The sequence below is a fragment of the Alosa pseudoharengus genome, unplaced genomic scaffold, assembly GCF_046254945.1.
Source record: "Alosa pseudoharengus isolate Yale_2024_CS ecotype anadromous, Long Island Sound unplaced genomic scaffold, YU_APseudo_1.1 YU_APseudo_1.1_scf_8, whole genome shotgun sequence".
NCBI classification, from domain to species: Eukaryota; Metazoa; Chordata; class Actinopteri; order Clupeiformes; family Clupeidae; genus Alosa; species Alosa pseudoharengus.
Genome location: NW_027468870.1, coordinates 7,003,287 through 7,028,286, shown reverse-complemented (window position 1 = coordinate 7,028,286; position 25,000 = coordinate 7,003,287). Strand labels below are relative to the sequence as shown.

The 25,000-nt window shown below is 43.6% G+C and overlaps 1 protein-coding gene across 3 annotated transcripts; it reads left to right on the top strand.

Moving 5' to 3' along the window:
- Positions 1–13,465: 13,465 nt before the first annotated feature.
- On the top strand, positions 13,466–19,918 carry ska2 (spindle and kinetochore associated complex subunit 2). Of its 3 annotated transcripts, XM_076274532.1 has the most exons (6): positions 13,549–13,589; positions 16,383–16,532; positions 16,736–16,819; positions 17,457–17,676; positions 19,159–19,344; positions 19,431–19,918. In XM_076274532.1, exons 3-6 carry the CDS (start codon positions 16,766–16,768, stop codon positions 19,463–19,465), a joined length of 495 nt encoding a protein of 164 aa, XP_076130647.1. In that variant the 5' UTR covers positions 13,549–13,589; positions 16,383–16,532; positions 16,736–16,765; the 3' UTR covers positions 19,466–19,918. The 3 variants fall into 3 exon arrangements, with proteins under 3 accessions (XP_076130645.1, XP_076130646.1, XP_076130647.1); XM_076274530.1 differs by lacking the exon at positions 16,383–16,532 and having other exon boundaries at positions 13,466–13,589; XM_076274531.1 differs by lacking the exon at positions 16,383–16,532 and having other exon boundaries at positions 13,470–13,589; positions 19,162–19,344.
- The last annotated feature ends 5,082 nt before the right edge of the window (positions 19,919–25,000 follow it).

Below are 25,000 nucleotides of genomic sequence, written 5' to 3'. Positions count from 1 at the left end.
CTGCCTTCTGCCTCTCTTGGGCCTTCTCCATGTTGATGAGCACCTGGATAGGCTGCCTTCTGCCTCTCTTGGGCCTTCTCCATGTTGATGAGCACCTGGATAGGCTGCCTTCTGCCTCTCTTGGGCCTTCTCCATGTTGATGAGCACCTGGACAGATTCATGTACTAACTGTCTCACTAAATTGCATTATCCACACTCAATTCTTAATGGTATCTGCTAGACAACAAGTACCAAAACATGATTAGTTCATAGATTTCACATGTAAAATTCATTTTATGTGTCATACGTATGATTACTGTGAATGTATGTGTGTGCGTGTGTATCTGTTTATGCACATGTGTGCACATGGAATGGGTTAACATGACCCCTAGAGGCAAACATACAGAAAAAATTGGTCATCCTAGGCCCTACGGTTCTCAAGATATTCACAGAAAACTGTGTCTGCCCTACCCTCCTTTCGGGGGGGTCCAGTCCAGCGGGGGGGCTACAGATCAAAATGAAAAACGATGGTTCCATGCTATCTATGTGGGGTTACATTACAAGTTTCGTGTACCCCGGTCTTTCAGTGTCCCAGGAATCCTTGTTGGTGTACGGTCACTAAATGTACACATAAACTAGATGTACCGCAGAGCGGTACAAAATATGACCGCCGCCCAGTCCAGCACATTTTTTCCACAAAAAGAAATCACGCTGAAAGGCCTATATGATTCTAACTGTCTCACTAAATTGCATTATCCACACTCAATTCTCACTGGTATCTGCTAGACAACAAGTACCAAAACATGATTAGTTCATAGATTTCACATGTAAAATTAATTTTATACAACCCCACCTCCATCTTGCCTGTTCATAATTCTGAGAAATTCTTGATTGTTTGTGTTATGTTTATGTTATGTGTGTGGGTGTGTGAGTGTGTCTGTGTGTGTGGGTGTGTGTGTGTGTGTGTGCGTGCTTGTGTGTGTGCCTGCGTATGTGCCTGTGCATGCAAGCGTACATATGTCTACTGTGTGAGTATGTGTCATACGTATGATTACTGTGAATGTATGTGTGTGTGTGTGTGTATCTGTTTGTGCACATGTGTGCACATGAAATGGGTTAACATGACCCCTGGAGGCAAACATACTGAAAAAAAATGGTCATCCTAGGCCCTACAGTTCTCAAGATATTCACAGAGAACTGTGTCTGCCCTACCCTCCTTTCGGGGGGTCCAGTCCAGCGGGGGGGCTACAGATCAAAACGAAAAATTATGGTTCCATGCTATCCAGGTGGGGGTACATGCCCAAGTTTTGTGTACCCCGGTCTTTCAGTGTCCCGGGAATCCTTGACGGAAATTTGGACATGCGAAAAAAAAAAAAAAAATCTGACTATCCCAACGCTGGACTATTGAACTTTCTGTCACTAAATCAGGAATAACGAATTACCATAACGGATACGTAATCATCCCACCTCTTGTAACTTTCAGCTCAAGTGCTTAACACCATGTCTTATTCTCTACACCCGACTATCATATGCATTTGTCATGTATACAGACCTTACTGTCATGTACTGACCCTAGGCAGATGGGTCAGGCCCTTGAGTCGTGGATCTGCTCGAGGTTTCTTCCTATATATATCTCCAATTCTAGGGAGTTTTTCCTCGCCCCTGTTACCCATGGGCCTCTCTCTTGCTTTCCTTTTCTTCCTTTCTTTCCTTCTTTCTCTGATTGCCTACATTCTGTAAAGCGCCATGATACATGTGTTATGTTTTGGCGCTCTATAAGCACAATAAGTTGAAGTTGAAGTTAAGTTGACTAATGAATAATGAATGAATTACATACATTACAACATACCTCACAGAAGAGTCGTGGCTCTCGGCCATACATTAGCCGAAAAGGAGAGTACTTGGAGGAGGAAAAGAGGAGTTATGGGCAAACACAATCTCCTTCAGCTTGTCCTCTCAACTTTCCTGATACCCCTTTAGGGTTTTCCCAATAGCTTATTTGTAGTCTGATTTGTTCGTTCATCTAAACCTACAAGAAATAAATTACATTTAGAGTAACAATCATGCAGTCAATTACAATAACAACACTACCACTAATTATGCATACCATTTGTCTGTGGGTGGTACGCTGATGACATTCGGTGTTTCACCCTACATGTTTCGAACATCTTCTGATTAACCTTAGGCAGAAAGACATACATACACTGGTAAGAACCATAACCAATTAAGCAATTAATTAGATAACACCAGTTAACTGTAATGACTACAGTGAAACGTTACCCTGTTGCAAAATTCACGACCTCAGACCGTTAAGATGACCTCAGGAGAGCCATGTGTGAGGAAGATGACCATCATTGCCTACAACATAATCTAAAATAAAGGATTAGATCATTAGTGGTAATTAACATGTGCTGTTCACTATCTATCATATGGTTTATATACATACCTCAGATGTCAGCACTGCTTTTTTCGCCTTAATGGGTCTAGTCTCCACCCATTTGGTAAAAAAAATCCGTGGCTGTTAGTAGGTATCGGTTACCTGCTTTCCGCGACTTCTTCAATGGACTGATGAGGTCAACACCTTCATATAAATGTTGGATAACAGAAAATAAGGGGTAAGAGTTCAATCTTGTTAATGCTGTAGCGATCTGTCACGTCTCTAGCAAATCCATGTGAAAGTGCAGTCTCACCGATCATGTGCCATGGTGCCACAGGTTTAACTGGCTTCATCTCTGGTGGCTCCGTCTTCACCCTCTCGAACGTCTGGCATGGTTCGCAGGTGCTGACCTTCACAGCAAATGAAGAATAAACAGAAACTGTTAATAGCAATTCATCTGTACATAGAAAATGAAACAGTTGTACTGTCAGAACCAAACTGATATAAATTCACCAACCCAATTGTCAACATCAGCTGTGATGTTGTGCCAATAAAACCTCTGCCTGATCTTCTCCATCACCCTGTCCCTGCCGAAATGGCTAGCATGGACCTCCTCGAGGATGGTAACCTTCCTCAAGAAAACAACCCTCCTCAAGGAATGTCCATCAGTCCTTCCGTAGAACATGATGTCACCTGAAAAAGAAAAAAAAATGACAGCAGATGTTAATTGTAACACACAAAAACCTACACTTATTTAAAAATATAAATGCAAAAAATAAACAAAAATAAAATATAAAAGAAACTACATTGCCATTACAACCTTGTCTAGGTGGAAGACCTGGCCATTAGTAACACAGTGTGGGTACACCAAGTAACTTGTGTTAAAGTCGCGGTTACCTCTGGGCAAGGGCGTAGGTTTGGTCTGAGCTTTGATGGGGACACTACCCACTAACCCCCCCCGCCCGAAAAAAAAAGAAAACACTCAACTCTTTCACCAGCCACTATGGATATATAAAATGATTAAAATGTGATACTGTCTAAAATGTGCTACTGTCCAACTTGATCTAACTACACTGTGTAGCCTACATAATCTGATTTTAATATGTAGGCTATATTTAACATTTATTTTCTATTTGGTCTGTTATGAAATCATGCCCATTTAAACACAGCTCAGTTTTAAGAAACTTAAATACATGCTTAGCATTTTGTGAAAAGAAATCATTAAGGCTACATTGACAAACTCTTAACCATGAGCTGCCTGTATATTCTCTGATTCTAATATTTACAGATATCTAGGCGATGTAAGCACAGCTCAGTTTTAAGAAATGCAGCCGAAAGCTAACTATACACGGGAATGCATTACACCTTTGTGTTCGGTAAGGTCTGCTGTTTATTCTGATATATGTCATGTGTTGCGTGAAGAGTGTGTAGGCCTACGATATTCCGAGACGAATGGATGTGGAGATGGGCGCAGATAATAATTATTAAATCTTTTGAAGTTATTTTTCTCACGAACTGTTTATCACAGCAAACAGTGGCTAGCTAGCACCGTTTAAAAGCTGAGAAAAGGCTCTTTCATGTGACACATGTGTGATGAGTAGCCTACTTCTCGAGGAGTTCAACAGAGAAGAATGGGTGAATTTGGACGCACTTCATGCTTGTAGTGAAGTAAAGCTGAAGCGCAGCATGCTGCAGCTCACTGGTAGTTATTAGGTAACTTCAAATCAGCGCGATTTACCCTTAGGCTACTGCACATTACAAGATCTGTACGAGATGATCCGCAGCACTGAAGTGAAAAATGATTTAACTCTTTGTGTAGCGCATGTGAGCGCTTTTTTCCCCATTTCAACCTGAATATTGGTGGGGACATTTCAGTCGTAATTTGACATTGGTGTGGACACGTCCTTCGGTCCCCGCGCAAATCTACGCCCCTGCCTCTGGGCTAGATTTTATTAATGAAGTTGTCAATATAGCTTAGTCCCTCAGGTGAATTAGACATACACCTTTCATAACCCGAGAAACTCGAAACATTTGATTAGAAATTGCAAATTGTTGGAGGATTGACTCATTTTGAAGGTGATGATCTGTGCTTTGGCGAACTTTAAAGGTGCTCTAAGCGATGCCACGCGTTTTTTAGGCTAAAACATTTTATGTCTCTTACTGCAAACATAACCTAACCAACCAGCTGTCTGTGTCCTGAATACACTGTAAAAAAACGCGATCTCTGTGGACAGCCCAGGCTCCAAAAACGGCAACAAAAACAACATTGGCAAACCTAGCCCATAAAAACATAACAAACTGTTCCAGCAAATGATAGACGAGATGCGCGTTTAGGAGAGTTTCAATTGCACGGGAGGGAGGGGGAGGAAGTAGCGAGCTAGCTCTCTGTTTTGTTTGAAAGTCAACAGAAGTGACGTTACCCAGTATCGCTTACACCTTTAATGCAAGTTAGCAGTCCAGCTAGTTTTCTGATAATCTAACACAACTGGTTAGCAAAGTAATTCAGTTAAGTTAACGTCATAACAGATTTCTGACATACCGGTATTCTGCATAGTAAATTAGTTAAAGCATTTACACGAGAGAGAAGTTTTTAGCTGCTTTCCTTTTCTTGGAGGACTCAGTGACTCAATTGCTTGTACTTTTTTTTGTACTCTTTGCTGGAAAGATAAAAGAAAATGTCGTGTAACAACACCATCCTAACTGTCTGTCACTATCAAAATCACAAAATGCTTTAAATAAAGATAACTATGCGCTAACAAGTAGGCTGCTATGCTTTATCGGCTACTGACAGCTAACGTCAAGACACAAGTTAATTAGGGCTGGCTAATGCTACAAACACTAACGCCGGTGATCCACTAGCATGCGATGCGAACTCCGCGACGCAGTATCCCTATTCATTTCTATGAGAAGCGAATTCTGCACCTACATAGGATTCTGGGTATGCGGTGCAACGAGTGCTGTTATGGCAAGCCGTTCAGGACATAACGTCTGTCAAAATAACGCCTCCACGTGTAGATTTTTTACTTCTTCAGGAGTAAAAAATTATGGCAAGCGGTTTAGGACATAACGTCTGTCAAAATAACGCCTCCACGTGTAGATTTTTTACTTCTTCAGGAGTAAAAAATAGATGTCATATTTTTACCTGTGCCACGCGCAAAAACTTTGCGTCTTACGTCAGAAGTAAAAAAATGACGACTGGATGATTTGCTGCAATGCAGAGCCTATGTGCCAGAGTAGACACAGCATTGGCTGCTGGAAACAGGAAATGCAGTCACTATAGTTGCAGCAGAAGAAACAAGATGCCAGAGCAATGTGCAGCATATTCCTGCTCAAATCGGCGGACCATCGCAAACAGGGCTCGGGGATTACTTCCCAGACAGCAAAATATATTTGGGCCAGATTTGGTCCAGATCTTCATTAGCATTTGGTGCAGATCCACTAAACGGACCTGCCCCGGGGTCATTTCTTCCAACGGGCCAATACCGGAACAGGTTGGAATTACGGATCACAGACAGATCTGGGCCAGTTATATTGGCATGGCATTTGGTGCGGATCTGGCCCAGACTCAAATTCTACATCTGGGGCTCATCTGGCCCTTGTTTGTGATTCATATTTAAGCTATCATACAATTAAGACCCACACAAATACCCACAATTTTCAAAATGTTTTTTTTATTTTAAAAAGGCAAAAGAGAACAGTGTGTCTCTAGCCTAACCTTAGGCCTAGGCCTACAACATAACAAAAAACCAATAGTGAAATGTAAGCGTAATGTGTCTTTTTACATTTTTGCTATTCATTGGCTTATGTTGATAAACAAACTCCGCCAAACGCACTGAAAGAAAAGAAAATGTCATGTTAACATAGTCCGGTGCATCTAACCGGCTGATGTCCAATGATGATGATGACGGCGCTCAGCTGTGTCGGAGGATATAAGATTACTGGCAGTCTGGGGAGCACTGAAAGTAGTTGGGCGATCCTGCAGATTAGCAGCTCGGTGGACTTTGACAGCGACAGTTTGTTGTTTTGTGAGAGTTCTTCGACGTTAGCTAGGCTACTCAATCCAGAGTGCAGCAGGCTGCTAGCATGGCAGCTCGCAGGTCAACAGCAGTTCCTTGGTCGCGGCAGCGGCAGATCTCTCGCAGAGTAGGCTAGCTGTCCTGAGAAATATTTTCGAGCAGACGGTGAATTGCAGCGCCGTTCACGGATGTCAGAGGACCAGGGCAAAAACTAGCCCAATTGGACTAACGTTAACATTAGGCATCAACCTGCGATTCTTCCTCACTGCTCCTGTGAGACGTACAAAAAACACACAAAGCAAAGAAACAAAGAGTAAATATTAGATTAAACATCCAAAGATTATTTATTTTATAACAGTATAGTATGCCAACGCATTGCATCCTTCATATTCAGTTTGGTAGGCAATCGCAAAAAAAAAAAAACCTGCTTGAACAGGCCTCATCAACTTAACATGCAAACCGGATAAACTGGAGGACAGCGACAATTGTTGTGGACCTTCGATAAAAAGCCTAGTGTTTACTGCCAAGTTTTCCCACTCTGAATTCATTTTAAACGGGCTTAAAAAACGCTGGCCGGCATCCCGGCTAGGCAATACATGCAGTGCTACTAGCAGCAAGGCTAGCTACAGACAAAGTGGGTAGCGCTAACATGGCTACGAATTTGCAGCGAACACACAATGGACACGATATTCAGCGATTTTGGTGAATAATAAGCAAAGCTCACCAATTTAGCCTTAAAGCTCATGTTCACATAGTTGTGGATGCATGTTTAAAAGAACCTAGACCACAAGCTAACCGTAGCTACTACCCAGCTTGTCTGGCACGTTTCAGGTTGTCAAAATTTCAGAGTAAACTAAGTTTGTAAACTTTCATGTTTAATACAGGCCTAAATATTTAGCAGACTAAGATGACATCAACACCAATTTACATTTTAAATGATACTTGTATAATGTACTTACCAATAATCACAAAGACGGTGCAGCCTGTAGTCTTCCACTCTGCATAATCACATAACGTAGACTTGCAGGTTTATGTGGGGGAAAAGTGTTCCATTAGTTGTGGCGCGTCAGGTCTGCGCAGCTCCTGCGGATCCGGCCCACACCCGCCGGGCAGACTCAATTCAGTTGTGGCGCGTCTGGTCTGCGAAGCTGCCCTGTATAGGCGCCGCACCCGCTGGATGGACTGTCACAGTCAGAAGCTACAGACAAGTCTGGCGCAAAGTTGGTGCAGATCTGCATAGTGAGTGCGACTGCTGCGCGAATTTGCTGATTCAAAAACGGATCTGGCACAGATGTAAATGCTGTCTGGGTTTTCACAAGTAAGATTTAACATTATCGTACTATTGGTTGTATTTTGTGAATGCAATATTACCAGAGAGTTGAAAAGGAGCAAGGATCGTTTTAACATATCTTAAGGGCTGTATTTTGGGTCACCAGCGCATGGCGTAAAGTTCGTTATTCACCGGCGCGAAGTTGAATTCGTTATTTTGCACCTTTATTTTTTAAGCATTGCGCCCAGGGGTGTGGCAATTAACAACCTAGGGAGGGACCTGGCGCATTGTCTAAAAATCGCTATCATACACCACCTAAACCTGGTCAGAAGTCAATGGCGAGTTGTTCATATGCTATTTTAAGAGCGCATGTCAACAGTCATATTGGCAGGTGCACGCACCATCCTTCTATCATTCATGAATCCACACCAGCGCACGTCCATGCAAAGCATTACAAATTGCACGATTACAATGGTAAACATAATTAGAATAAAGATATTACGAAATACTGTACATCTCATGATGAGTAGTTATTCACCATCATTTGCAAAGTGATTAGGGGAGAGGCGAGAGACATGTATGGAGCACAGCTGAAGACGCACTGTCACGAGATATAAGCAACTCCTCTGCAGGATAAATGTTGTTTTATTCAGTCATTTGAGCAACATTAGGGTAAGTGTTGCATTTTCCAGCCTATGTTTTCGATGGTAACCCATTGTCAGTCAATAGTGAAAGTAACTGCATATAACTGTCTTGTCGTTGACTGACTCCTTGGTGAAGTTAGTTTCACTTTGCCAATGAGTTCAAATAATAGACGAGTGCAAATGCGTGAAGGCTATGCTAGGCTTTAGTAAAGCATGGTTTAAGAATGACTATTCCATACGGTCTCGCAAGCAGCCTCCTTCAAATGCGCCGTTGAATGCCAAAATACCGATGCATTTATTTGACATATCGCGCGTTGCGCCGTTAAAGGGAATGACAGATGTCATTCTCATTGGTTTAAAATGATGTTACGCCCCAAACACACCCATATGACTGATTAAAAGACCTAGGAACACCTTGTTACGCCATGCGCTCCACTTTTGAGAACGAAACCCCTCCCAATGTGAACTGAACATCCTACTAAATTTGAATAGACTTTTGACGAGTGACGATGCACTTTAGAATGTCATGATAGGGCCCTAAGTGTTTTTCCACAAATGGACCACAATTTTAGGCATGTAGCCTACTTAACAGTATACAACACATTAATAGCCTAAACTAACTATGCAAGCCATTTCGAAATCTTGTTTTATTTAAACTACTCAATGCAATCTCAAATCCTCACCAGAAACACCAACAGTCAATATATTCATCCAAATCCTAGTTTCGTTTGTTTTATGGACTACTAGGTGGTTGTGGAAGAGTTTGTTAAAACATTATTTGTCTTGTAAGCGGAACCAAAGTTTCACAGGCACCGTTGTGGTAGAACAAAGGACCTACAACCTCGTCCTTTCATTGGATAGTCGCCTCGCGTTCAATGAATTAATTTGCATAAAGATGGGCATCACCCAGCTTTTTGACGTGCAACATATTTTCAAATGCAGTGCTGCCTTCCCGGAATGCTTTGCGGCCGTGTTAAAGTCGCTTGACGTCACCCATAGGACCAGTGTGGAATGTGACACGACAAAATGTAGTGAAGTGCTAGTGGATCTGTACCGTAACCCCGACCAGTAGGAGCAAGGCGCTTAACCCCTCGCTGCTCCCCGAGCGCCGCTGTTGTTGCAGGCAGCTCACTGCGCCGGGATTAGTGTGTGCTTCACCTCACTGTGTGTTCACTGTGTGCTGAGTGTGTTTCACTAATTCACGGATTGGGAAAAATGCAGAGACCAAATTTCCCTCACGATCAAAAGAGAATATATACTTATTTGTATGAGCTAACGCCAAACCTCATCTCATTGAGATGGGGTCTGGGAACTACACATTCATATTCTAGTATTTGAAATGTGGTCTCATAGACAGTGCGTGGTCTACGAAGTAACTTCCGGTTTCTGGACTGGTTGCAGTTCCTACCAGATTCCACTTGAGGGCGCTCGCAGGCGATCGCAGAATGCATGGAGGTCTATGGAGCTTTACCAGAGACTTTCTAATGAGGAGACACAGCACTCAAAAAATCCTCTATAGAAATGCATGGGGCTAGTTTGTAACGCCAATATGGCCGTCCTCGGCAAAACGTCAACATGTGAATACATTGAGCCAATCATGTGGTGTGATGTGAATACATTGAGCCAATCATATGGTGTGTTGTGAAGACATTGTGCCAATCATGTGTTGTGAACTCGCCGCTGGAGCAAGATTGGTGTCGTGAAGCCTTGCTCACGCGCATTTCTGCCGAAGAGGATGCCCGATGAGCAGTGTTGCCACAGTTACCTTGAAAAAGTAATCTGATTACTGATTACTGATTACTCCTTTAAAAAGTAACTTAGTTACTTTACTGATTACTTGATTTTAAAAGTAACTAAGTTAGATTACAAGTTACTTTATTAGTTACTTTCAGCAGCTGCCGACAACACCCCCAACGCCTCAACATAAAAATGATAACGGTTTTGTCAATACTCAATATACTGGAAGTGCATTTTAACAGCAATGTATAGCAGACATCCCAACCTAACCTACTTAGATACTGAAATTCAGATGTTTGTTCAATAATGTCTAAGTACACCAAATAAGGAAGGCCTACTGATAGAAACTGTTATAGTAAAATATGTAGATTTTTTTTCATGTAGCCTTGGCAACTAGCCATCTTGTAGCCTATAGGCCTGAATAATATGCAAATGAAATTACACTTGTTAAACTCACCTCAACAAGTCTTTTGCAATCATTTAACCCGCCGTGAGCAATGCTAAAGTTGCTGTTACAAACAGTGCAGTGTGCAAGATGATTATGTTTTAATCTTTTGAGACAATTGGGTACACTTTTGTGTAGTCTGATGTGAAATGGGTCTTAAATCTTCCTTTTTGAGGGGCACTGACGCTGCCATGACGCTTCTGTTCCTAGATACACTGACTGAACTGATTAATTATGTTTGGGAGAAAAGAGATATAAGCACTTACACTGAAAACGGATTGGTTGATTTAGCAAAACAGACCAGGATGCTCTCTGTCTTGGATGCGCTTCAGGCACAAACGCACCACTCCTCTCTCCCTCTCCGTTGTGTGCGCATTAAGCTATGCACACGCGATTTGAAGCAAAGATTCTAGAATCTTTGATTTGAAGTCCGGTCTGGCTTGCGTGCTCTTGTTCGCTCTAGGTTCCGGGAGATTTTATGTAATTTGCGGGCGTCAGGAAGCCGCTATCAATATGTGGGAGACTCCCAAAACTTCGGGATACTTGGGATGTCTAGCTAGACAGCACTTTGTCGCCAGCACAGAATGTACAATGTACCTTAATGTTGTCATGTTTAACTGACACAAACTCAAAGTAATGACTGATGAAATGTGCATCTCTCTCTCTCCCTCCATTGTTGTTTACGTTTGTGTCGCTGCACGTGAATTGTCCTCATGCTGAAAACGTGAGCATAGCCTCACATGACATTAATACCCAAGACAAGAAGAAAGCAAAGAATATATCTTTTTTATTAAGGAACATGACAAAAAATAGTAACGCACAGTAACTTAGATAAGTAACTTTAATCTGATTACTGGTTTGTAAATAGTAGCGCGTTAGATTACTCCTTACTGAAAAAAGTGGTAAAAATAGACTAACGCTTTACTAAGTAACGCGTTACTGGCATCACTGCCGATGAGTGCCCAAAAAGCGTTGCAATATGGCCACCGAGTGGAGGGACTTGTCTAAAAGGACTTTGGCTTTACCCCTCAATATCCACTTTTCTCTGGATATCATTTTTTGAGTAGTAATTTGGATGTTGCATTCGATAGGGGAGGCAAAGAAAATACACACTGTTGATTATTATATTTTTTAAAGTCATGTAATTCTTCTAAAAAGCCTTTCAATATGTATGACATTTCAAATATGTCAATGACGTCTTTCATTAGCACAATGCTAGCGTGTTATGGGCAACAACGAACCACCTGTAAGACATGAAAAGGACATAAGTACTCGTTCATTCAACTTTAGATCTAAAATCTATACTGAACTTGCATACACTACCATAAAATCTGCGACAAGCAGGTGAAAGAGATAAATTTAGCCGTCTAGCTCCATAGACCCCCATTCAATCTGCGCTCGCCCGCGATCACCCCCAGTGGAATTCCAATGGAACTGCAACCAATTTCGATACAATGGGGCTTAATCCAACTGTCCATTTTGATCTAAACTGTATATCATCTGATTTAAATATTTACAGACGGGCTATATTTAACATTTAGCATTTATTTTCTATTTGTTATGACATCTGTTATGCACTGAACAATTTAAGCACAGCTCAGCTTTAAGAAACTTAATATGTATGCTTAGCATTTTGTGAAACTACATTGAAAAACTCTGGTTTTAATATTTACAGTTATCTAGGTGATATAACATTTATTTTAAAAAAAAATACTTTGTTTGATGTGATTTCCTGTATTTTGGTGCATTTTGGGGATGGCCAATACTAAATTCAATCAGATTCATAGCCTACATCCTGATTTGTTGATATTGAGGCAATGATTACATGCAAAGGCTTGGGCTTCAGGGCCCCCTGGGCCCGGTAGGCCCGTGCAGTAATCCATCCCTGTGTATGGGGAATGCTTTACACCTTTGTGTTTGGTAAATTCTGCTGTTTATTCTGATATACGTGTGGTTTGTAATTTCTTGAATGACAAGTTTGTGAGATATCCACCACGACAAATGGGTGTGGAGATGTCCGTCTGTCTGCCTAGTCTAAATAGCAGCGTGTAATAATATAGTTTTCTGAAGGTGTATTCGGTATTCGCATGACAATATATTAGTCTGTGAAGATACAACGCAGATCCACAGATCTGATTTGTTTATGCAGTCATCCTGAAATAATCTAGCAGTGACATGAAAGCATTGTATGAAAGCATTGTTCTTAATTGTAGAGGCAAAAAGTGAAGCACTGCACTACCTAGGCTATAGGCTATATGCTGCGGGCGACGTCTCTCTGGTAGTTGTTGTAGAACTCCAAATCAGTGTGATTTAACCTTATAGGCTGGTAACGTTACATGATCCCTACAGACACTTTCTTATTTTTAACCGTCAATAAGTATGAAAATTACACCGGATCTGACTATTTGTGGTATGCTAGCTCTATTTAGCCGCCACAGTGGCTGGTAAATTGCAAATTCACCCGCCAGCGCACAAAAGTATTTGGCGGGGGGCGGGTGGCTAATTTCCATCCCTGGTCTGCAGGCTAACAAAGCATTGTTTTCTATGAATCCAAATATTGGAACTCCAAATAAAAGTAGTCTATGACCTTGTGGCAGCCTATCAAATGATCTGTTTCTGTTTTTACATTAATAATTCAAAACCAACAATTACACTCATGGTCATGGAAAAACATTTGTTGCCTTCAGTCTCTACTAGCCTACTATCAGAAATATTTGTCCATAATGTTAGACTAAAACGACACTGCGAGAATACCATACCAGTCCACCAATAGCCTTTTGTATTTCACTTTTATAAACGCTCAATAAAACCATAAAATGTTCTTGATTCTGAAAATATTTCATCCAATGAAAGCAGGCATTTTGCGATCTCTGCCCAGTGGAAGTTTGCGACTGAAATGGTCCAACCAGTGCTTCCAGCACCGTTTTGTAAACGCCCCCTTTTCCCAAGTAGATGCGGTGGCTCCTATCTGACCAATGTCCTTCCACTAGTCCTGACAGCTAACCAATCGTAGCAGTCTTAACATGCTCTGTTGGCTTTACATTTACGGGGCTGCTTCAGGAATGTAAACTATTCGACAGAGGCAGACATGGACTTAACAGTTGATAAACTGGAACAAATGGTAAGCCTTCTTTTGATCCTAACAGCAGCCGGAACAGCTATTGCATGTTAACAATCCAGACCATTCTTGATAGTGATATTTTGTGTAATATTAAATGGATGGAGGATGTAACATTAGCTAGCTAGCATTAGCTGACTGGTCGCGAATCAAATAGCCTACACATTTTCCCCCCGTTTCTTCCCTCTCAATTGTATTGCGTTGAAAAGGGAAACATATGCACGCATCGTTTATTCTTAATACATATTTCTGCAGTGTGTCTCAAAAACAGTGACTGATTATGTTACAATAAAAGGCATGGCACACACACCGAGTGAAATGCTTATTTAGATTGCTCACAGGCGCATTTCATACTCGCTTTACAACGAGGACATGGAGTACGGGAAAGGCTGCGTTTGCAAAGAGGCCGTATCTGAGTCCCTGGGACCGCGCTCCGTGTACGTGACCGTTAATTTTCAAATAATATAAACGCCCTCCGCGTGTTTAACCTAAACAAAATGGTTTCCATTCTATCTTAATGCAAAAAACTTGAATCATTTCCAGTGTTATACACGACGGAGTGAAATGTTGATCTGTATTCCTAGTTAGGATATTTTAGCTACGGATCGGTGTAGGCTAGCTAACGTTAACCCACTGGAGGTAACGTTAGTTATGTTATGCTACCTTAGCTACTCAGCTAGCTTGCTAGCAATAGCATAGTTACATAGCATAGTTCTCGTACTACAGACGAGAAGAGCAACAAGCTTGTTGGCGGTGACTTGATTCGTAACGTTAGCAATTTCAAGTCCCGTAGCCAGCATGAATATCTTGCATGATGAAGTTAGATTCGCGATTTGCGTCACGCACCTCGTTTTATTCACTAAAATAGGTTGAAGTTATTTTTTTTTTTAAATTGTGACAGCAAATGGTCAAACGTTGATATTTGCCATTATAAACCAATATCTGTGTATTGTCATCTGTAACGTTAAGAGTTAACTGGAAATGAACACCGCGGCTAGTTAACCACAACCTCGGAACACCAGTTGGTATTTGCCCCTTGGGAATATAACGTTAAGAAAGAAACATAACGTTAATGTAGTTGACTTACACATATAAGGCTTGTGATGGGCTAGATTTATCAAGAATTCTGAGATTGTGAACATCGGAAATTGCACTAATAACAGAAGTGTGTCTTGTCTGCAGTGTTTCCTCTAAAAAAAAAAAACTTTTAGCAGCGGTGGCAAGCCGACGCCCCCCCCCCCCCCCAAAAAAAACCTCTCTTTACACACAACACAATCTCTCTTACTAATTATTTACACCTTTTTAAAACTAAGGCTTAGACTCATAGGACCTAGTTATTGCCTATAGCTTAATTAGGACCAATAGCCTATTCATATAAAATAAACGTATTATTATTATTATTATTAATAATAACACGGGGGTCCGGGTGTGTTCCGCGTGATTTTTTTTCTGGTTGCTAATCACATCATTTTAACGTGATTTGAGAGGGACAGGATTCAGGAATAGGCTGCTGAAGACAGTCCTATCTTCTGTCTGACCTGCGTCACGTTGCCCCATGCATTAAACCACATGTCACTGCTTGACTACAGTAAATGAAAGACATACTGAACATGGACATTGTCATAGTTCACGTTGACAATGGAGAAAACGCGTAGCCTACGTTTTGTGCCAACATCTTGTAGGAACACAACCACAGCCTTTATTTGGTGCAAATTATCTCTGACTTTCTTTGGTTACAGTCCGTGATTCAAGTTCAAGTGATGCAGTCATGCTGGGCAATAACGTTTAATATGAACTTGTTGGAGACTAAGAAGAGAGCAGTCATGTTGAATGAAGTGATGCCTCAAACTTCAGAAATCCCATTGATATTTTCTCCCTGAGTTTGTGTGTGGACCACCCCACCCCACCCAATCCAACCCATTGCAGAAGTCAGAACTCACCCTCTCTCTGTCTGTCCAGTGCCCCTTTGACTTTGTGCTCCTGGTGATCTGTTTATGGAAGCAGTGCAATGTTAAAAGGGCATTGGCCAGGGGTTTCTCTCCAGGCCCTGGGCCCCACTCTGCCCTGCCTCTGCTACTCTCCACTGGCCAGGGGTTTCTCCAGGCCCTGGGCCCCACTCTGCTACACCTCTGCTGCCCCCCACTGGCCAGGGGTTTCTCCAGGCCCTGGGCCCCACTCTGCTACACCTCTGCTGCCCCCCACTGGCCAGGGGTTTCTCCAGGCCCTGGGCCCCACTCTGCTACACCTCTGCTGCCCCCCACTGGCCAGGGGTTTCTCTCTGGGCCACCAGGGCTGGGACCCCACTCTGCCCTGCCTCTGCTGCCCTCCACTGGCTGGGAGCGGGCTGCACACAGGTGCTCTGACTTCATTGCACTACTGTACAGGACAGCTAGCAGTGCAATAGTATTGTCAAAGCGTCTGAGGGCAGCCCAGCGTCCGAGACCATGTAGAGATCACATGACTGCACTCGTGAAGGCTGTCTGTGCAGGACTGCTTGCAGTACTTGGATAAGGCAGAAAGGATGTAGCTCATCCAAACACATTGGTTAGAATAACACTAAAGATGCTCTGTGTCTTACTTGCTTGGCTTTAGAGAGGAGGGTATAAGACCACTTACACACACACACACACACACACAGGCACACTGGGACCCAAGTAATAGTGATGGCTCTAGAGACCAGTCACACACACAGAAATACATTTAGGAACCGCTTTGTAGACATGACTTGTTATATACATACACACACACAGAGGTTGCAGTGAAGCTGATGGCTGTGTGCCGGTGTGTTTCTTCCAGAGACACGTCCGTGGCGGAGTGGTCAGCTGCTAGAAAGCCTGACCCCTGGGACCCTATCAGTATTGTCTCTGCTGGCCATTGAGTTGAGTAGTGCAATATTGCTTATAGGGTTTCAGGGCTCAGACAGAGCATCCAGATGCCGCCAGCCAGGTGAGCAGCCAGCCACGCCGCCCATGTCCGCCTGTGTGTGCCTAAAGGATGAAACTCTAAAGGATTCATGTCTGTGTCTAAACAATGACACACACACACACACACATTTGTATAACTGTGAAGCTGCTGCTTGCCTCTCTGAGTGTGAAGAACACACACAGACCCACACATGGAGGGCGGACTCTCAGGTGTTTGCTTTGTAGTTCCAGAATGTAGAGGTGACTCTAGACTGCATGTTCCGGCGCATGAGGTGGGAGATGCAGCAGGAAAAGGACGGCTCTTTTCCGGTGAGTTCCCATATCTCTGTGTGTGTGTGTGTGTGATCAATCGATAGATAGGTAGATAGACAGATATTTCATTCATCCCGAGAAATTTGTGTGTGTGTGATCAATCGATAGATAGGTAGATAGACAGATATTTCATTCATCCCGAGAAATTTCAGAAGTGTGTGCGTGCGTACGTGTGCAGATGTATACTTTGTGAGCTCTGCTTTGAAATGGGGTTCTGAGAATTGTGCAGCTCAGGACTCCTGCACTGGACTGGAATGTGTGTTAACTATTCCATAACACACTTAAAGGTCCATTGTGTAGATCTTGCAGTAAAACAAAGTTAAGGTTATTTTTCACAGCATCCTTCAGCACAGGCTTCCTTATTGGAGGCTTTTCTAGATTTGCCCATTATCAATTAAGTACAGTAAGCACACATGTATACATTAAATCATATGTACAGAACCAACAGCATCCCATCTGATATACACTTAAAAATCACACATTGTTAGCAGATGATCACACACTAGAAACCACTGTGACTGGCCTGCGCCGAGTGGTTTATTATGTTTAAATATTTAAATCCTTACTTGCGTTTGCTGTCTCTCCCCACCCCCCTCCACACACACACACACACACACACACACACTGGTCTCAGCTGGACCCTCTGCTGCCCTTTGAGGAGCTGGAGTTTTTCCAGAAGCGCCTGGCAGCGCTGGTCGGGGAGACCCGAGAGATCCGGGCGCAGAAGCAGCAGACGATGGCGGCCATCGTTGAGAAGGTGAATCGGAGCACCAAGCTGGCTAGAGATGTCCAGAGCCGCGCAGCAGTGCCTGGGGTCGCCGCCCTGCTCCCCGCAGCAGAGCACGATGCAGAGGGTAAGACTGCAATGGCCTTAATGGCTCCTACACACAGTTGCGTGCGTTGCAGTGCTGGAGACGCATCCCATTCACTTTACATGGGCTCACGTCATCCGTTGCCGAACTGAATTGTGGGTCTGTTGCGTCGCGTTTCTCCCGTCGCTCGCGTTGAGAAGTTCAGCTGTTGCTGCACCGACAGATGGCACCGGCCAATCAAGCCAATCGACGGACGGCACCAGCCAATCAAATTACGGTTATACTTCGTCATTTGCATAGCTACCGTCAGGAACACCCACTGGCATACGTTGACGGAACGCAACTGTGTATAGAAGCCCTAAAGGTGCTCTAAGCAATGCCCCCCTTTTTTTAGGCTTAAATATTTTGTCACTTACTGCAAACATCACCTAACCAACCGCTAGTTGTCTGTGTCCTGAATACACTGTAAAAAAAAATCTCTGGACAGCCTAGGCTCCAAAAACGACAACAAAAACAACCTGGGCAAACCTAGCCCATAAAAACACAACAAACTGTTCCAGCAAATCACAGACGAGATGCGCGTTTATGAGAGTTTCAATTGCATGGGAGCAGCACGGGAGGGACGGGGAGGAAGTAGCGAGCTAGCTCTCTGTTTTGTTTGAAAGTCAACAGAAGTGATGTTACCCAGCATCACTTAGAGCACCTTTAACTCCCTCTCGTGTGTGTGCAAATGTTGTTTTTGTGACTTCAGGCACAGAATTTGTCCTTGTTTCAATCCCTGATTTTTACCCTTTACAACACATGATTGGCACAATGTCTTCACAACACACCACATTATTGGCACAATGTATTTACAACACACCACATGATTGGCTCAATGTATTCACACGTCGACGTTTTGCTGCGGAAGGGGTGGGATATGTGTAGACAACTGCCATTTTGACGTTACCAACTAACCCCATGCATTTCTATGGAGGATTTTTTGAGTGCTGTGTCTCATTAGAAAGTCTCTGGTTATAGTAGTTGGTACAGGTGCTTGTGGTAGCCGTAGCTGGTTAGCCTGACGAGCCAGACCCACATCAAGATGTAGGGTCTGGGAACTTACCATTGGCACTGCTCAATCCACGGGGCGGGATAATCGGTTGTCAAATTTCCTCTGCACGCAATAGGATGGCACTACAACTCATGAGTCCCATGCATTTTCCCACCAGCGGAGCTAGTTGATCAAACTTTTTCCCAATTTAAAAAAAAGCTTAACTCGTCGCGATTCAAAGACCGCTGTTCGCCAGCAGCAGCATCAATCTTCTTTGTTTTCAAGTAGCAGGAAATTCAGGCGGAACCTCGCCGAGTCTATACACGATGTGATTGGCCTGATAGAAGTTTCATTTTTCCAGCTCACAAGCCAACGGAGAGTTGCTAGACCACCCTGGCTGCAAATTACATGCGTCTAGATTTTTTTAGGCTAGTAGCTGGTAGCTTTAACTGTACATAAATTTCATTCAGTTCACGGTGTCCTGTGACCAGCAGATGCCCCAGTGGCAGTGTCGGTTGTGCCTCCGTCCAGACCAGATGCCCCTGTCCAGTCCCAGGCCCCTGCCCAGTGCAAGAGCACCCGTCCAGGCCGAGGAGGAGCCCAGGACAGACGAACAGGTCAGAGCAGCGCGGGAGCGCCCCCTGGGCCACGGGGCAGAAGGGCATCTACTCCTCCAGGTGAGACTCTCTCAGGTTACACAGGTGTACGAGTCGCATCATGAGCTCTGGCCCCCGTCAGTGACCTCTCCTCTCTTGTCCCTCAGGTGGTCCTCTCAGACGGCGCAGGCCGCCGCTGTGATCGTCCGCAGTACGTTACCACTCAGCCTGAGCAGCAGCAGCACTGTCTACACGCTGCCATCTACTGGCCAGGATGGGGACATTCCCACCTGCATCCCTGTCCACGCACACTGCCATCTACTGGCCAAAATGGGGACATTCCTATCAGCATGCATCCCTGCTCATACACACTGCCACCTACTGGCCTGAGTGGTAAAATTACCACTGCTGTGCACATGCTGCCATCTGGTGGCTAAGGTGAGAAATGCCTGCTGGTGAATACCATTTGCACTGGAGGCCCAGTATGAATGTCTAGAGGAACACAGAAGACCTTGGGTGAAGCCCACTTTCCTTGGGCAGGGAAGATGCCTCATTGTGTATTTAAGAAAAATATTTTTGTATGTTTTATAAGTTTGTCTTTTTTTTATTTTTATATTTGATCTTTTTCATGGTGAATAAAATTCTAATAAAATTGTATAGTACAATGATGCCTTTTTCACTCATGACCTGATCTAATGGCCGGTCAATCAATTCAGACATACATTTCTGTTAAATGATTTAATGTATTTAAGTTGACCACATATTATAATGTAACATTCTTTAATCGTTGAACTATCTTTAATCATCTGAAGTGAAATTATTAAATATTTAAAATCTTTTAAGAAGATACATTTAAGAGTCTAAACTAGTCTGTCAAAACAGTGAAAACATTACAAATATGCTTCAGAACAACAGGCTCAAAATTCATTTCTCAGAACTAGGAATAGAAAGATAAAAATGTCCTGAAAGCAGGAACCCTGAGTTTAAACATCGTACTGAACTATGTCTGTGTAGGAAAGATGAGATTTGATTGGCAAACATGTTGATACAATACAAAGGTATGAATTGGATAATACTCTAGCTATCAATTCAAATACAGTGAAATAACTATAAAATGACAACCAAAAGAACACATGTTATTTTCTACAACTGCTTTGAACATCCTAAATGTGTGGAGTGGGGCTTGTGATCCATGTGGCGTTGCCCATGGCAACCTGAGGAGGTCAGGTGGGTGGCTCTCTGGTCTTCCTGAATGGCTCCTTCCCTGGTGTGTGCTCCAGGACGATCACTCTGTCACACACACACACACACCTGCTACTCTGATCTTTGCTCACTTGACTAACACTGATGCTGTTGCATACCACTGCACACACACGTTTGACAAGAGCTTCAGATTCATTTGTATTTATTTATGGTGTACAGTTCCATTGGTGCAACTGCGCCGGTGATTCCCAGTGTTGTGTGTGTGTGCGTGCCTGTTCAGGTGACTCCAAGTGTTGGTGTGTGTGTACCTGTGTGGTGACTGCAGATGTTTTTGTGTGTGGGGGTGACTCCAGATGTTTGTGTGTGTGTGCGCCTGTGTACCTGTGCAGGTGACTCCAGATGTGTATGTGTGTGTGTGCCAGTGTGTACCTGTGTGGGTGACTCCAGATGTTAGTGTGTGTGTGTGTGTGTGTGCCAGTGTGTACCTGTGCAGGTGACTCCAGATGTTAGTGTGTGTGTGTGTGCCAGTGTGTACCTGTGCAGGTGACTCCAGATGTTAGTGTGTGTGTGTGTGTGCCAGTGTGTACCTGTGCAGGTGACTCCAGATGTTAGTGTGTGTGTGTGTGCCAGTGTGTACCTGTGTGGGTGACTCCAGATGCCGTGGAAAGCAGCCGCCTCCTCCATCCTGTCCTCTGGTTTGGCGGAGCCGTCTGAGGGGTCCCCCACCTCCTGAGGGGGCAAAGCCAACACTTCAACACAACACACTTCAACACAGCACATCTCAACACCACACCTCAACACAACACACCTCAACACACCACACCTCAACACAACACACCTCAACACAACACATCTCAACACAGCACATCTCAACACCTCAACACAACACACCTCAACACAGCACATCTCAACTCAACACATCTCAACACACCACACCTCAACACAACACATCTCAACACCTCAACACAACACACCTCAACACAGCACATCTCAACTCAACACATCTCAACACACCACACCTCAACACAGCACACCTCAACTCAACCAGAGCTAGTGAGTGGAGCTGAGCGGTGCGAATATCCCGCTCCTTGCTCAGGTGGCTATTCACTCGGCCGCTCCTCCGCTCAAATTCACGTCAGATCGCTCCACTCAATTTCGCTCCCCGCTCCACTTAAAAATCCTCCCGCTCCAGTGAAATCGCTCCACGCTCGCTCCAATTTAAAAGAGGGAGAAATAATCTACAAGCCGAATGGTCACCTTAAACAGAAAACTTAAATCCCAAAGAACTAAGAGCAACAGCAATATATTTCACTCATAGAACTTTTATTTTAAAAGAGAGTGCAACAACGAACCATCTTGGCAACGTCAATACACCTAAAACTAAAGGGATCAGTGGGATTAATTGCCTAAAGAATACAGGCTTAGCATCCAAGTTTTACTTTAGCCTTCTATTTGATATGAAGCATATTCAAATTTGCTCACATTTTTCTTTGCTCTCCGTAGCACACTCTCATGTTCCCACGAATTGTGTCTTCTTAGATTCCAAAATGAATCTTTACTCACTGGAACGGTGTCGCCACATGGTTGTTCTTGCTCTACATTGTTAGTATCTAGTTGTTTTGTAGGAATAGTACACTTGTATGACTATCAGTTTCCTTTCTAAAACATTTAGCGAACTCCATCCCCATCAACGAACTTACAGTAGTGTAGTCTACGTGATACGCAGGACTACGCAGTAGACCCACTTAAAAAGCATCACCATCTCCGTATACCCACTTAAAATAGGCAAGGATACGTATTGACATTTGGGGTTGATCACAGTATAGGCATCACAGTAAGCCTATATCCACTACCGCTAACTAGACTACACCACTGCTAACTTACAATGGCCGATATCTTTGAAATTTAACAGTCTTGGTTTTATTAGGAAGACATGAATTCTGGGTGGATTTGGGCATGCCTCAGACTCGTGGTGTGAGCGGTATCGGAGTAAAATTGGAGTGGAACAGAGCAGTCGCTCCGACCTCAAAATTAAAAAGCGCTCCGCGCTCCAACAAAATTCCATCCAATCCGCTCCTAGCTCGCTCGCCCTCAGCCATCTTTGTGTGTGTGTGTGTGTGTGTGTGTGTGCTCATCCAAGGTGCCGAGTGATCCTCATCAGTCTCTGTGTGTGTCTGTGTCTATGCAGCGTTTCCACTAGAAATGTTTTGAGCAGTGGTGCTGTTGCAGAAAGCTGATGACGAAGCTAAATTAGGGTAGCATGGAAATCCAGACCCAAATCTAGAAAGATTTAAGGGTCTGGCTGTGAGTAATGAACATGGCCCAATTCGAGGGGCAGCACCCAGGATGCATTTGAAAATATCACTGCACGCAATTGGATATCACTACGACCAATGTTTACTGACTGATTCCAGACTTCGGCGCAATTGGATAACACTACGACCAATGTTTACTGACTGATTCCGGACTTCAACGTTGCAGCGCTGTCGTCATCTGTTAAGCTCGCCTCTGGCCCGCCTATATCAGATACAGTGATGTGATTGGTGCAGCTCGGCTCCAAGGGCATGAGTAATCAGCATCAATACTGATTGCCAGAGTGATTCGCTGAGCAAATTCAAATTGTGCTCTTGCGAGAACTCTGGATTTCCAGGTTAAAGCTAGGGGGGCATTCATTTACATTATTGGTAGAAATTTATATGAAACAGAAAAATCAAATGGCAAAACATAGCATAGGCCACATCTTGCCTGTGAACTAAACTATTACACTTCTCTTTAATGTCATTACATTGTATTTGTGGTGTGTAGGTCTAATTGAGTGCCTGTAACTTTCAGATCATTCTGAGGAAGGCTTGCTTGAGTCTCATGGGTTAAGACTATTAGCGGAAAATAGTTGCTCATAGTGCATAAGGATACAAGGATGCGATTCATTGTGTTCTCTGTGTCATTAATTAACTATTATTTGCTGATATTAAACCTGGAGAGGAAAGGAAAAGTTTACCAGATTGCTGTTCCTGCGTCCCCACTCGTGTTATACGTTTCTCTTACTACTGATTTTTTTTTTTTACTGATCATCAATTTTTGCAGCGGCATTTGTATTCTTGCAGCGGCTGTCCGCACCTGGAATGCATTGTAGGGGAAACACTGCTGTGTGTGTGTGAGTGATGCTCAGCTGTCTGTGTGTTAGGGGTGGCACGATTCATGAAAAAAAATTGGAACCGTTCGGTTCAGAGCATGTGTGCATCGTACGGTTTTGACGGTTCATGGCATGCGTAATGTAGCCTCATGCCCATATGTGACCCCAATGAAAGCGGAGGTCTGTGGAGTGCTGCGGGTCACGTGTAGAAATGGCAAGTGGGAGCGATGACAAAGGCAGCCCGGAGTTGGAGGACGCACCAGCGTCGCATAAGTCTGTTGTGTGCGAACATTTTGGATTTAGAAAACGGTAGATAGGCTAGAACTGCGACTGTGTGCAAGCGTTGTGCAACACGTATTAACTAGTACAGGCCCGGAGTGGCTAATTGGGAGCTTCGGGAGGTTGAATATCTGAGTATCGTGAGCTGAAATGTAGTTCATTTGCTGCGCCCTCGTGGCACTTCAGCAGCTTAGGCTGTGCGGTCGCAGCCCCTTACTGGGGGAGTAGGAGGCTATATGAGTGGGTTTTGTGAACCGTGCCACCCCTACTGTGTGTGTGTGTGAGAGTGTGTGTGTATGATTGTGTTCTCACCCAAAGCACCAGTAAGAGTGATGCTCAACTGTCTGTGTGTGTGTGTGTGTGTGTGTGTGTGTGTGTGTTCTTACCCAAAGTACAGAGTGCTCAGCTGTCTGTGTGTGTGTGTGTTCTCACCTAAGGTTCTAAGTAATGTTCTGCTGTGTGTGTGTGTTCTCACCTGAGGTTCTAAGTAATGCTCTGCTGTGTGTGTGTGTGTGTGTGTGTGTGTTCTCACCTGAGGTTCTAAGTAATGTTCTGCTGTGTGTGTGTGTGTGTGTTCTCACCTGAGGTTCTAAGTAATGCTCTGCTGTGTGTGTGTGTGTGTGTGTTCTCACCTGAGGTTCTAAGTAATGTTCTGCTGTGTGTGTGTGTGTCAGGGTTCCTACACATTTTCCATTTCAAAATTCCATACTTTTTCCATACTCAAATTTTCAAACTTCTCGGTAGATTTTTCTGACCATATTCTAGACATTGTCAATGGAGCGTTCTATTAGCATTTGAAGAGCTGTATAATAATGTTTATTTGTTAGCCCTCAGAAAACACTTGCCCATTGTTGGATACTTTTCGTTGGGGAAGAGCGGTGTTGGAAGGTGCACTCACATTTTTAGTTCTTTGTAGATACAGCATAGCCTACATATGTTGGAGACTAGCACACTGCTGGCAGAGGCCTCACCGTAAACAGTATTATTTGTTTGCAATAACAGTTTATCAGATAATGCAGTATCCATGTCTTGGTAACTTTTACAAAATCAAAAAAGTATACCAGTTTTTTAGCCGAAAATAGCAAAGCTACGCAAACATACCAGTGCACAATGGTATAGGGC